This window comes from Perca flavescens, chromosome 9 (assembly GCF_004354835.1).
Source record: "Perca flavescens isolate YP-PL-M2 chromosome 9, PFLA_1.0, whole genome shotgun sequence".
Taxonomy (NCBI): domain Eukaryota; kingdom Metazoa; phylum Chordata; class Actinopteri; order Perciformes; family Percidae; genus Perca; species Perca flavescens.
In genome coordinates, this window is record NC_041339.1 from 13,543,250 (window position 1) to 13,555,968 (window position 12,719).

Consider the following 12,719-nt stretch of genomic DNA (forward strand, 5'->3'; position numbering starts at 1 on the left):
CAGGTATTTCCTAATAAATTTATTTTGTCATTTTATCCACTGTACAAAGCAAGCATGGAATCTTCTGGACACTGACGTGACGGAGCTGGAAACACAGATTGACCGTTCATTTCCATCAAAGAAACACAAGAGATTACCTAGAGGAGAGGAAAGAAACACAGCAACTCAAGTTTCAGGAATACAATACATAGCAATGAAAAGGACTTATCTTGTCAATACTTAAAAGGAACACGCCGACTTATTGGGAATTTAGCTTATTCACCGTAACCCCCAGAGTTAGACAAGTCAATACATACCCTTCTCATCTCCGTGCGTGCTGTAAGGCTGTCTGACTGCTCCAGCAGCATCAGCCCATCAAAGAACATGCAGGTGACTGGTTCCAGTAATCCTACTGCTCCCAATAAGTGACAAAATAACGGCAACATGTTCCTATTTACATGTTGTGATTTGTAGAGTCACAGCGTGTACTTGGGCGGAGTGATATGCTCGCAGCAAGCCTGTCTGAGAATATAGTTCCCGGTTTGTTTACTGTTAGAAGATGGCTGTGTCTCATGTTAAGTTGTTTTTTGGTACATGTTGGCGTTATTTTGTCACAATTGGGAGCAGTAGGCTAGTTGGAACCAGTTACCTGCAGGATCTGTGCTAGGCTAAGCTAATGCTGGAACCGTCAGACAGCGTTACAGCACGCACGGAGATGAGAAGGGTATGTATCGACTTGTCTTACTCTGGGGGTTATGGTGAATAAGCTAAATTCCCAATAAGTCGGCGTGTTCCTTTAACACTTTCTAATCCTATTAACAACTGTCAGACTGATCTCATGAATTGGCTTATGTAGGACACGCCAATTAACGTCTTGTTATCAAGACGCATACTCGCTTTAGCGTGTTTATCAACGCCGTTTAGCCTCCATTGACTTACATTACCTTGCGAATGCGTTATGAATTGACGCCGTAGTGAGTCGTATGAAAGGACGAAAATCCGCCTAGGGAGTTTGGTCGGGGTGGAGGATGGGTAAAAACACAGGGATCGTGTCCCGCACGCGACGGTTCCTTTCCACGTTCTTTTGTTTTCCTAAACCCAACTGGTTCTTCTTTTCCTAAACCCTGTCTATGCGTGTGACGTTTACCTAACCCCAACCGTATCCTCGCGATAACACGCCCCGTGGCTTTAGAAAGTGCCATGTGGGGTGTAGGTTTACGCGGTGACGTTGCAGACCGCCGTCTGCTGTATACAGCGGAGACATACACGCGGATGGCTCAAAATGCGTACAAATAACACGCCACTTGGCTTTAGGAAAGTGGCGTGTACGTTTACGCAAAGTCAACATATCACGTTGCAACTGTGAATACATGCATACATTATCCTGTTGGACTACTCTAAATGACATCTCTGTAAGGCCGGTTACACACTGCCTGCGTGGCGTCTGCTTGGCGTTTCTGTTGCGTGGCGGCTGCGTGGATTTTTTTCTGTCTTTACACAGCAGAAACATGTCTGACGCGGTGCTGCTGCTGCTGCTGCTGCTGCTGCTAGCCTTGTCTGGACACATGGAGGTTTCCCATTGATAAAATGAAATACCATGTTAAACATAAATATATACTGATTTGATTACAGCAAAGACAACGTTGGCAGTATTGACGGCAAAATAGGCTACAGAATATTACGTTCTGTATTGACAGGTACAGTATTAGAACATTTTATTACATATCTGCATTTATATCAAAACCTAGAGACTTTCAAACATGTCATTTATTAATATGTATTTGTGTCTAAATGACATCTTTTCCTATTCTATTTTGCCTGGAAACGTGTGAAAAATAGGCGTTGGTTCCATTTCTAGCAGGCACGCGTTTTTTTGAGACGCGCGTGTCACGCAGGCAGTGTGTAAGCTCTAACCTGTTAACATGGGGAGCCGAAATATAAAACGCCACGCAGCTGACACGCTCGCGTGACGCATCCAGTGCGTAACCGGCCTAACAATCGGATCATGGTGCGGCAGCTGAGAGGTCGTACCACAGGTCTACTCCAGAGCCTTGACGATGGCCTCGTTGGCCTCTATGCTGATCTGAACTTCTGCCCTCGCCGCCTCGTCAGACGTGGCGGCCAAGTCAGACTGGGCCTTCTCCAGGTTGGCCTTGGCGGCCTAAAAATAGACGGAAAAGTGCAACAATGAGAAGCAGAACAGGAAAGTAAATGATAAAGCCTACAATTCAGGTTAGTTTTGTTGCAACGTTACATCCATCCTCGTCATGTTACAGTACTAGAGAAGCCTCAACCAGGCCGGTGATCCGGTTACTCCGCAAAATCATAGGCAGGAAAACAGCCTGCAACGTAGGGCTGGGCAATATATCGATACTATATTGATATCGTGATACGAGACTAAATATCGTCTGAGATTTTGAATATCGTAATATCGTAAATGGCTTAAGTGTTGTCTTTTCTGGTTTTAAAGGCTGTATTACAGTAAAGTGATGTCATTTTCTGTGTTACTGTTCTAGCTCTTATTTTTTACCTTTACCCACTTAGTCATATCTACATTACTGAAGATTATTTATCTAAAATCTCATTGTGAAGATATTTTGTTAAGGCACCAATTGTCAACCCTATAATATCTGATATTCTCCATATCGCCAAGCCCTACTGCAAAGCTTATCCCACAATTCTTTTTGGGTAATAACTAACAGTAATGTAAGTGCATAAGTGTGCATTGGCAAGAATCTGGCAATACGATACATGGGTCACGATTCAATATATTGCAATATATTTTGATAGGCGATATATTGGGATTTTGTTTTTTAAGACATGTTCATAAAAGTCAAAAAGTTTGCTTTAGGTAAACAATTCAGTACACAGAAAATCAAACTGCCAGTTTGGGATTGTGGTTCACAGGTTCTTAGTGAGCTAATGTTTATATGCTAAAGTAGGCCAACGTCAGCCATTGCTACGTTGTTAGGCACTGGTAGGCACGGTCAGGCAAGGACACTAGTGGTGCGTCTCAGCATAGCCATCTAGCAGTAGGGGGTTTAAACCCAACATAAACCACTGTCTTACATTAATATTTTTGCATGTCAAAAAAATAATAATATTGCGATACTCCAGTGTATCAATTTTTTCTTACACCCCTAGGTAACACATAAGAGTGACATGACCCTGCCAAGAACACATGACACTGTCATGAATGTTTAGGACTTGTTTATGACACGTTCATGACAGTGTCATGTCACTCTTATGTAGATACCTTCAAGTAAAGTGTAACCTAAATGTAAAAAAGGTCAGAAAAGCAAGGCGGAGCAACAACGAGTCAAAAGTGGGGAGTAAGACAAGCAGAGAAAATCCCCACTGCCTCTTTGCTCTGAAAGCTCCATTTGTCACCGTAGTGATTAGAAACGAGAAAATGCCAAACATAGCTGGAAGTTAAAGGTCTCCCAGTAGGGATTTGACACATCTGCTATAACTCAACAGTGACTGACCTTTCCGTCCTTATTAACGCCGTGGGCGCATGTGCATTTCCACTGCAGAGTGGAAGAAGACGAGAAAAAAAAAGAAAAGAAAAAACTCATTTATTGCTATGAAGTCAACTTGTGACAGTGACACAGCCCCAAGGTCTGAGACGGACACCTCGGTGGAGAGTGCGTAATGACGCAGCCTAGCCTTAACAAGAAATTATACGTACAGACAAAACGATCTGAGAATGAGCAAGAAGTAGTAGAGGAGAAGAAACCGGAAGATAAGGAAAGCAGGCTGCCTGGCAACAGTAGTAAACACATCCATGTTAAAACGCTGACGTACCGCAAAACATAACATTTACCTACTCTAACCATTAACGCGACTGTTGTTTATCTCCGAATTTAAAAGGACTGTCTGCCTGGAACACTGTCATATATCTATGGAACACTGTTAGGAACACTCTTTACAGGAAGCAGTTTTTTTTTTTTTTTAGCTTTGATAAAACGATCTCTCATGTTTTTCCACACTCTCCAGCAATAGGTTTCTTCTTTTCCCAGTGTGGGGTCTCTTTCTAAAACACATACAGTGGGTGAAATAAGTATTTGACCCCTTGCTGATTTTGCAGGTTTGCCCACTTACAAAGAATGCAAAAATCTACAATTGTAATCATATGTACATTATAACAGTGAAAGACAGAATCCCAAAGAAAATTCCAGAAAATCACATCATATGAATTTATTAAAATTGATAACCATCTGATGAGGAAAAACAAGTATTTGACCCCCTGGACAAACAGCATGTTAATATTTTGTAGAAAAGCCATTATTGGCCAGCACAGATGTCAAACGGTTTTTATAGTTGGTGACAAGGTTTGTGCACATTTCGGCAGGGATGTTGGCCCACTCCTCCCTGCAGACAGCCTCCAAATCATTCAGGTTCCGAGGTTGTCGCCTGGCAACTCGAATTTTAAGCTCCCTCCAAAGATTTTCAATCGATTCAGGTCTGGAGACTGGCTAGGCCACTCCAGAACCTTGATGTGCTTCTTCTTCAGCCACTCTTTTGTTGCTTTGGCGGTGTGCTTAGGGTCGTTGTCGTGCTGAAACACCCATCCTCGACCCATCTTCAGCTCTCTCACTGAGGGAAGGAGATGTCGGTCCAGAATTCCACGATACATGGCCCCGTCCATCCTCCCCTCAATACGATGGAGTTGTCCCGTCCCCTTGGCTGAAAAGCACCCCCAAAGCATGATGTTGCCACCACCATGCTTGACGGTGGGGATGGTGTTCTTTGGGTTGTACTCGGTGTTCTTTGCCCTCCAAACACGACGAGTTCAGTTGAGGCCAAAAAGTTCTATTTTGGTCTCATCTGACCACATCACCTTCTTCCAGGCCTCTTCTGAGTCGTCCAGGTGGTGAATGGCGAACTTCATGCGGGCCTGTACATGTTTCTTCTTGAGCAGGGGGACCTTGCGTGCGCTGCAGGATTTCAATCCATGACAGCGTAGTGTGTTACCAACCGTTTCTTTTGTAACTGTGGTCCCAGCTGCCTTCAGTTGATTCATCAGTTCCCCCCTTGTGGTTTTGGGATGATTCCTCACCGTTCGCATGATCAGGGACACCCCACGAGGCAAGATCTTGTGTGGAGGCCCAGACCGAGGGAGGTTGGCGGTGGTGTGGTGCTTCTTCCATTTCCTGATGACTGCACCGACAGTTGATCTTCTCTCTCCAAGTTGCTTTCCGATTCTCTTGTAGCCCATCCCAGCCTTGTGCAGATCAACAATCTTGTCCCTGATGTCCGTAGAAAGCTCTTTGGTCTTGCCCATGGTGGTGATGTTGGATGCTGGTTGTTTGGGTGTTGACAGGTGTCTTTTATACAGGTAACGAGGTGAGGCAGGTGTATTTGATGTAGATAATTGGTTCGGATTGGGGCTGTGTCTTAAAGAAAGACTAACTGGCTTGTAGGAGCCAGAATACTTGCTGTTTGTCCAGGGAGTCAAATACTTGTTTTTCCTCATCAGATGGTTATCAATTTTAATAAATTCATATGATGTGATTTTCTGGAATTTTCTTTGGGATTCTGTCTTTCACTGTTAGAATGTACATATGATTACAATTGTAGATTTTTGCATTCTTTGTAAGTGGGCAAACCTGCAAAATCAGCAAGGGGTCAAATACTTATTTCCCCCACTGTATTTAAGGCTGTTTGACTCCCTGTGGTCTGTATATGGAGAATAACAGATGTTTGTACAGACGAAACCGGTTCTTCCCAGCCAAAACGTGTTGAACTGACAGCACAGTGGGAGCGTAGTTTCAAAAAGTCAAGAGGTGCACGAGGGGGGGGGCCTTCGCGCTGGAAACAAACAACCTTACACCTAGCTGAACCACGGTCACCGTCCAGCAATTACGCATGCCTCAACAAATCGGATATGGACACACGTCACACAAATCTCATTTCAACAACGGAAAGCGCCATAAAGAACATGACCCACACTAGACTGGCAACTGTGAAGACGCTATTTGTCAACACTTTGTGGTCCCTTCTAAATGTTGAGTGACAAGAACGAGAAGAACAAATATTTCACATCTTCCAAATGGGACAAAGCAGACAGAGGTCTCTTTTTTAGAAACAACCAATCTGGCTGTATGTGCGACAAAACGTGTCCTCTCTACACAGTTTTGGGACAAAAATGTACTTCACATGTACTGTGAAGGAAAGATACTATCATTTGGAAGTGATACAGACACACGAGCTAACTGCAGAACAACAGAGCTGCTCAGGATCACACACACACACACACACACACACACACACACACACACACACACACACACACACACACACACACACACACACACACACACACACACACACACACACACACACACACACACACACACACACACACACACACACACACACACACACACACACACACACACACACACACACACACCACAGGTACAAAGATTGCTGCTAGGTCTCTGCTGGTTTTGTGAAGCGAAGGTTGAGAGAGCAAGAGCAATTCAAAGCCTTTGAGGATTTTTTTTTCCTCTTTTTTTTTTTTTTTTTTAAAATGGAACAAATGCGGGGGGAAAACACCAGCCTCGAAACATAATGTATCAAAAGGTCTCATTTAAATGCAATGGACCAAGAGGAATTTAGTTTCCCAAAAAGGGATTAAAACAAACTACATGTTGTTTTGATAATCTATATAAAAAGAGTTTTCTTCAATACTAAAATCCAGAAGGCTATGTTGCTACACATTAAATGCCACGGCTATTGATCACGAGAATTTATGGTTACCTCATTAAAAAATATGTATTAGATCAGAGCTGCAAAGATTAATGGATTAGCTTTCAACTATTAAATTAATAGCCAATTATTTTGATAATCGATTAAAAATTGGTTTGAGTAATTTTTTTATGAAAACAAAATGTAAAAAGTCTGATTCCAGCGTCCTAAATGTGAATATTGTTCTAGTTTCTTCACTCCTCTGCGACAGCAAATGGAATATTTTTGAGTTGTGGACAAAACAAGACATTTGAGGACGTCATCTTGGGATTCGGAAAACACTGATCCAACGTTTTTCTCCATTTTCTGACATTTTATGGACCAAACAACTGAAATCGATTAAATTGAGAAAATAATCGACAGATTCATCGAAAATGAAAATATTCATTGGTTGTAGCCCTAGATTAGATCATCATAACCCAAATTACACAGTTTATAATAAGGAGATCAATACCGACAAGTTTAAAAGTAAATACAGGGTTGCAAATAGCAGGGCCCCTGTACAATTTCAATTCATTAAAATCAATAAGCAACGCAATAAATACCATTTTTGTGAAACTGGTGTTCACTGTGTGTTGAGACCGTGTCAAGAAGTGGTTATTCTATTTTTTATTAGATTCATTTTAACATTGTTCATGTTATAAAATACTACTAATGCTACTTTTGAACGGGTTACTTACAGAGTCATGGGGAGGGAAGATATTTTCAGAAGAGTGAGGGGCTCCTTTTTGGATGTAATAGAAGAAATGTCTGTCTGATTTTTATTACTGGCAACTGGTATAGTGGATTGGTAGGCTTGGTAACTGGTTATATTCTTCAAGGCATGTTTATGGTTTAATTTTAAATACATTTTGTATTGTTTTTGTTTACTTTCTTTTTATTGGTTTGTATTCCTCGTATTGTTAGGTTCTTTTTGTGTCGTCTACAGCTGGGTCTGATTTTTAAATTGTATCCAGTGGCTGACAGGTGCAGCCTGCGTTAATTTAATCAAAGAGGGGAAGTTTTTGGGTAGAAGTCAGATTTCTATGATTTAACCCTCTGTTATGGATGCTTCGGTTTTGTGTTGTATGGAGAAAAAAAAAAAAAAAAACAAGGAACATAATTGTGAATGGAATGTCGTAAAGTTCTGGAACATCTGTTGTCCTGTCAAAATATCAATAAAATAAATAAATACACGGTTCACGTTATTGTGCCCTCTCCTACATTTTCTATTGGTTTTTCATTGTGATGTTTTTGTAATTGATGCAGCAAGTCATTACATTTAGCCGTTCCATTTTGATGACTACACAGAAGTGTCTTATGTGTCCTATGTCTTAAGGCAGGTTAAAGAAGCGAGCTTGTGACTGGGAGGTCGCCGGTTCAATCCCCAGACCGACAGGATAAAAAGGTACTTTATTGTCACATACATGTAGTGAAATTCATTCTCTGCATTTAACCCATCCCTCAAAAGGAGCAGTGGGCAGCCAATCACAGCGCCTGGGGACCAACTCCAGATCCGAGCCAGTGCCTTGATCAAGGGCACTGACTGAGAGACATGTTTTTGATGGTGGGGGAAAGCGGAGCACATGGAGGAAACCCACGCAAACTCCACACAGAAAGGCCCGGAACGATCTGAATTCGAACCCAGAACCTTCTTGCTGTGAGGCCACAGTGCTAACCATTGGGTTAATAAAAAAATTAAAAAAATTAAAATAAATTCTGTAGCGCAGATAGGGCTGAACGATAGGGAAAATCTATTAAAATATGCAGAATTATACATTATGACTTTGATAAATTGATTTCTTCATGTAGTAAAAATCTAGAATCAAAATCGAGAAAGTGTTTGTAGATTAAATAAGATAAAATACCTGACAACAAACATTCATTCAACAATCGTGTGAATCAAATATTGGTAAAAATATATTCGTAATATGGTCATACTGCCCTAAAATATTTTCGTAATATATATGGTCATACTGCCCAGTCTAGTACTTATGTGAGCAGAGTGATGTTGACATTATACTCACAGCAATGTCCAGCTGGTCCAAAGCAACAGCCTCCTCACATAGCAGTTGCACTGAAGAATCAGCGTTGACTGTTATTGACCCACTGCTCACTACACACACACACACACACACACACACACACACACACACACACACACACACACACACACACACACACAGTGTAACTACAAATGCCAACATACAGTCACCTTCAATGGGTTTTTTTTATTTAACAAAGATTAATATTATTTTGCTAGCATTACAGCTACAGTAGCTTCCATGAGTCTAAAACACAGACACACTGTCAAATCCAGGTAGGCTCCAGAGCTAGTTACTAACAAAATCAGATGCAAATAATTAAAGCTTAGCATGTGGAAAGAACACCACACATATCATGTTTCAGCTTTTCAAAAAGATCAAGAATAAACACTTATTTCAAAATGTGGGGGCTAGCCTGAAAGTGGGGGAGAAATTTGGTGTACAAGATGTACACTAGCTTCTTTAGACTAAGATTGACATCACTAAAGACCTTTAAGGACTAGTCACAGCAGATACTGACATTTGAATACTGAAGAAAAAAAACCATTAAATTAAGATGGTTCAAAGTATACACCAACTACTGTAATAATATAATAGACAGATATAATATTTTGGTTTACTTTTTAACAGTGTGTAACAAAGCAGTTTTGGCTATTATTTGCCTACACAAACATGGCACTGTTAGGAGGCATCAAAACGTAGGAATTCATTATTCCTTTTACCAGCAGGACCATTTAGTCGAGAGTAGGCCTGACCTTAGTCATTTACGTTCGTTTTCATAATGCAAAAATCTTACCAAAGTATTTGGCAGAGGAGCCGTCATCACCGAAGACTGTGACAACACCGGGCCGGAGCACCTGCAGGGTAGGTACGTGGGCAGGAAGGATACCGAACGCACCAGTGAGCGTGGGCACGTCAACCTGTTTCACACTGGCCTCTTTGAAAAACACCTGGAGAGTAGAGACAGGGGATGGGGGGATACATTCACCGACAGTGAACTCCACAACAATAACAATTGATGCATGCTCAAAGATGCAGCTGCCAAACTGTAGAATTTGGAATAGAACAAAGCACTATCAATAGACATTAAAATATGGGTCGGAGAGAAACGGATATTCACTTGCTCTGTATGTCTGGCACATATTGCAGAATTGACAATAAAGTTGACTTGACAATGATACAACCACTGTGTCACCTTTCCATTGACCTTTTATGAAACATGCCATGGTACATATTTTTTTACTGGATTAAATGCATCGGGCCTGCAGCAGAATGTGAAGTAGACATGCAGCACTGTGTGAAACTGGACTTAAATCTGGAGGAACGGTTGACTGAATGAAGCTCAAGGTTAGAGAGCTCTGCATTCAGCTAACACACTCTTGCAGAGGGACAGTTTCACAATGGATCTCAAACTAACACACATTTGAAAACAAATGTGCAGAATGTCCCTATAGAGTTAGTGGTCTGGAATAGAGAGGTGCCGTTTCGCTAAGTATACTTTGCCACACTGCTGATTCAAAGACAGTGAATGACAGCTAGCTTGGCCATCGTTAGCAAACCAAGCTAACGGTAAATCCTTTACTGACAGTGCAAGCTTTGGCGTTGAGCCTGAACTGTCTGCACGCGTGCATTGAATACAATACTATTCGTAGCAATGAATACAAAACCATGCATTGGTACAAAACTGCTAAATGACACGGAGGCAGACATTTCTGTAGCGTTGCATTTTACAGAGAAACTAAATTAGCCTGTTTAGCTAGCTAGCTAGCTGGGCCCAGAGAAGCCTCGCCAATAACGTTAACGCTAAAGTTAGCTAGCTAACGTCACCTGTGTCGGGGAGGCAAAAGTGAAGGACATCTGCGGGGAACCGGAGACGGCCTCGGCGTAGGAGCGAGCTTGCCTCAGCACGGGGAGAGCACGGCGGAGAAATCTTGCTGCCATCATGTTTGAAAATCTGATTTTATTTAAGTTCAAGTGAATGACAGACACCCTCAAGCTCTTGCGTGAAGGCAGTCGGTGTGCGCTTGGTAGGACAAGGACGTTGGTAACCTACCCATAAGTCTTTACGGTGGCGCATAGGATGCAGGGTAGTGTAGTTTATTTAACAAAACAGGCGCGCAGTCATCGTTGAGGTTGGTGGATTAAGCGAAACATTATTTGTACTTGTGTGTGAGTTTTGTCGGTCATTTATTTATTATGTTGTCAAGTGTAAGTAACGTTACTATTATTTTCAGTTAAACAAACGTAGCTAGTTTCAGACACAGCCAAACTGCGTCTGTTTCTACTAAGTCGAAAATACCTTTCTGTTTTCATTCTCGCGTTACATAGGAAAACGTTAGGGAGCACCATTGGGGGAAGTATAGGCCATTTGGAAAACGTTATCTCCCACATTTACTGTTTTTCGTCTATGAAGGTACTGAGCACACGTCACCAGTAGATGGCGCCAAAATGATATGTGACACACATAGGCTACACAGGCAACAGATAGGGACCCAACAGTTTGGTCTGGGACCAAGTTTTTGTTGCTCTTTTGTATTGCCCCCCCCCAACACACACACACACACACACACACACACACACACACACACACACACACACACACACACACACACACACACACACACAGACTGCTCGGAACTGCTTCACCATTTTGCCCACACCTGCAAGCGAGTCACTCCATATACTGTAAAATAAATCAATGAACGAAGTAAAGAGCAAAAATGTATATTTAACGAGGGAAATGTAGTTTGCGTTCACTGAAACACTCAGGCTCCCCTGCCACTGTCTGTGAGGACATATGTCAATGGTGAGGACTGACTGAGCATTACCAGCTTAATTTGGAAAAACTCTTCTATCACTCAGCTTTACATCACTCCTTGCGTCACGTGGTGCGCCTCTGACTGGGTGGTGGGCGTGTCTTAAACAGTGGGGTTTCATTCATAAATACGTTTAGCTTTAAGATCCACATTGAAGTGTTCACAGAAGAGTTTCGTGTTATTGGCTCTGCCCTTCCACCCCTGCATGGACCCGGCCAGTTGAGTAGGTGAGTGCTATACCTTTGCTGCATGCCTGCTCGTCTGTTTGTGCAGCCAATTCCAGTCGGGAGCTACCTTCTCTGTCGGTGTCACCGGACTGATTAAAATCATGCGCCTGTGAAATATCAAGATGGCATATTTATTAACCTCGCTGCGCTGCTCGGAGTGTAGGCTACGTTAGCTGCTTTTCATCCATTTTTAAAGTTGACTATCGGCTTCATTTCATCACATTATGTGATGCGATTTTTTTTTTTTTTCTTTTCACAATTTGTGTGATTTTTGTCTCCTTGCAAACGATGTTATCACTGATAACTTATCAGCCATGCCTTAGGAAACAGCTGCCAAAGACGTGGGGGGAAGATGGGGGGGGGGGCTGCTTTGCTGTAACGTTACTGAGCATTAAGAAACTGGGTGCTTTGATCTGTGCAACAATTTCTCATTTTTCTCAGGTTATTACAAGGTCCCAAATCAACCATTAGCCTACACATTCTATGCTGTGCTATGGATGTATTGTAGCTAGTATTAATGGGACGAAATATAAGACTAGCTTACTCGAAGCGAAAACGATAACCAGTAATGCAGCTGGCATAGATAGACGGAAATTTGGTTAAGCCGTTGCTGGGACACCCGTGTCTTAGCATCTGCTCAGTAACCAATCAATAGAGCAATCTTCAGGGTTTTCAACACCATGGAAGTAAGCAATTCTCAACAAAGTACTAGCTACATTGTTTTTATAGCTTACTTTTTTTTTTTACAAAGATATGGTTATTTCTCATTTCATATATATATATATATATATATATATATATATATACATACATACATACATATATTTCTTAAAGCCTGACAGCAGAGGAAAGGTGTAGACTACCTGTCATTGTAATCGAACTGTAATGTTGCATTTAGGGAATATAGTGAAGCAGTT

At 41.8% G+C, this 12,719-nt stretch overlaps 2 protein-coding genes across 4 annotated transcripts in view; one reads left to right on the forward strand and one right to left on the reverse strand.

The window, feature by feature from the left end:
- atp5f1d (ATP synthase F1 subunit delta) lies at positions 1-10,835 on the reverse strand. The gene is made up of 5 exons (XM_028587566.1): positions 10,587-10,835; positions 9,556-9,709; positions 8,742-8,830; positions 2,011-2,140; positions 1-137 (listed from the first exon to the last, which is right to left on the reverse strand). The coding sequence occupies exons 1-4, from the start codon at positions 10,701-10,703 to the stop codon at positions 2,018-2,020; spliced, it is 483 nt and encodes a 160-aa protein (XP_028443367.1). The 5' UTR covers positions 10,704-10,835; the 3' UTR covers positions 1-137; positions 2,011-2,017.
- The window catches only part of cbarpb (CACN subunit beta associated regulatory protein b), a 20,956-nt gene continuing 18,919 nt past the window's right edge, over positions 10,683-12,719 (forward strand). The window contains exon 1 of one of the 3 annotated variants that reach the window (XM_028587565.1): positions 10,683-10,891. The gene's annotated coding sequence lies outside the window, so the exon portion shown is untranslated. Of the gene's footprint in view, positions 10,892-11,398; positions 11,803-12,719 lie in introns of those variants that run through there. The other 2 variants (XM_028587563.1, XM_028587564.1) reach the window with 2 other exon arrangements.

What these genes read in the sequence shown, in the direction of transcription:
- atp5f1d (XM_028587566.1), bottom strand. Translation starts at nt 10,703, where the DNA reads ATGATGGCAGCAAGATTTCTCCGCCGTGCTCTCCCCGTGCTGAGGCAA. An exon ending in CTTTTGCCTCCCCGACACAG is followed by an intron (nt 9,710 to 10,586) that starts GTGACGTTAGCT and finishes TCTACTCTCCAG; the next exon opens with GTGTTTTTCAAAGAGGCCAG. An exon ending in TGGACCAGCTGGACATTGCT is followed by an intron (nt 2,141 to 8,741) that starts GTGAGTATAATG and finishes GTCTATTTTTAG; the next exon opens with GCCGCCAAGGCCAACCTGGA.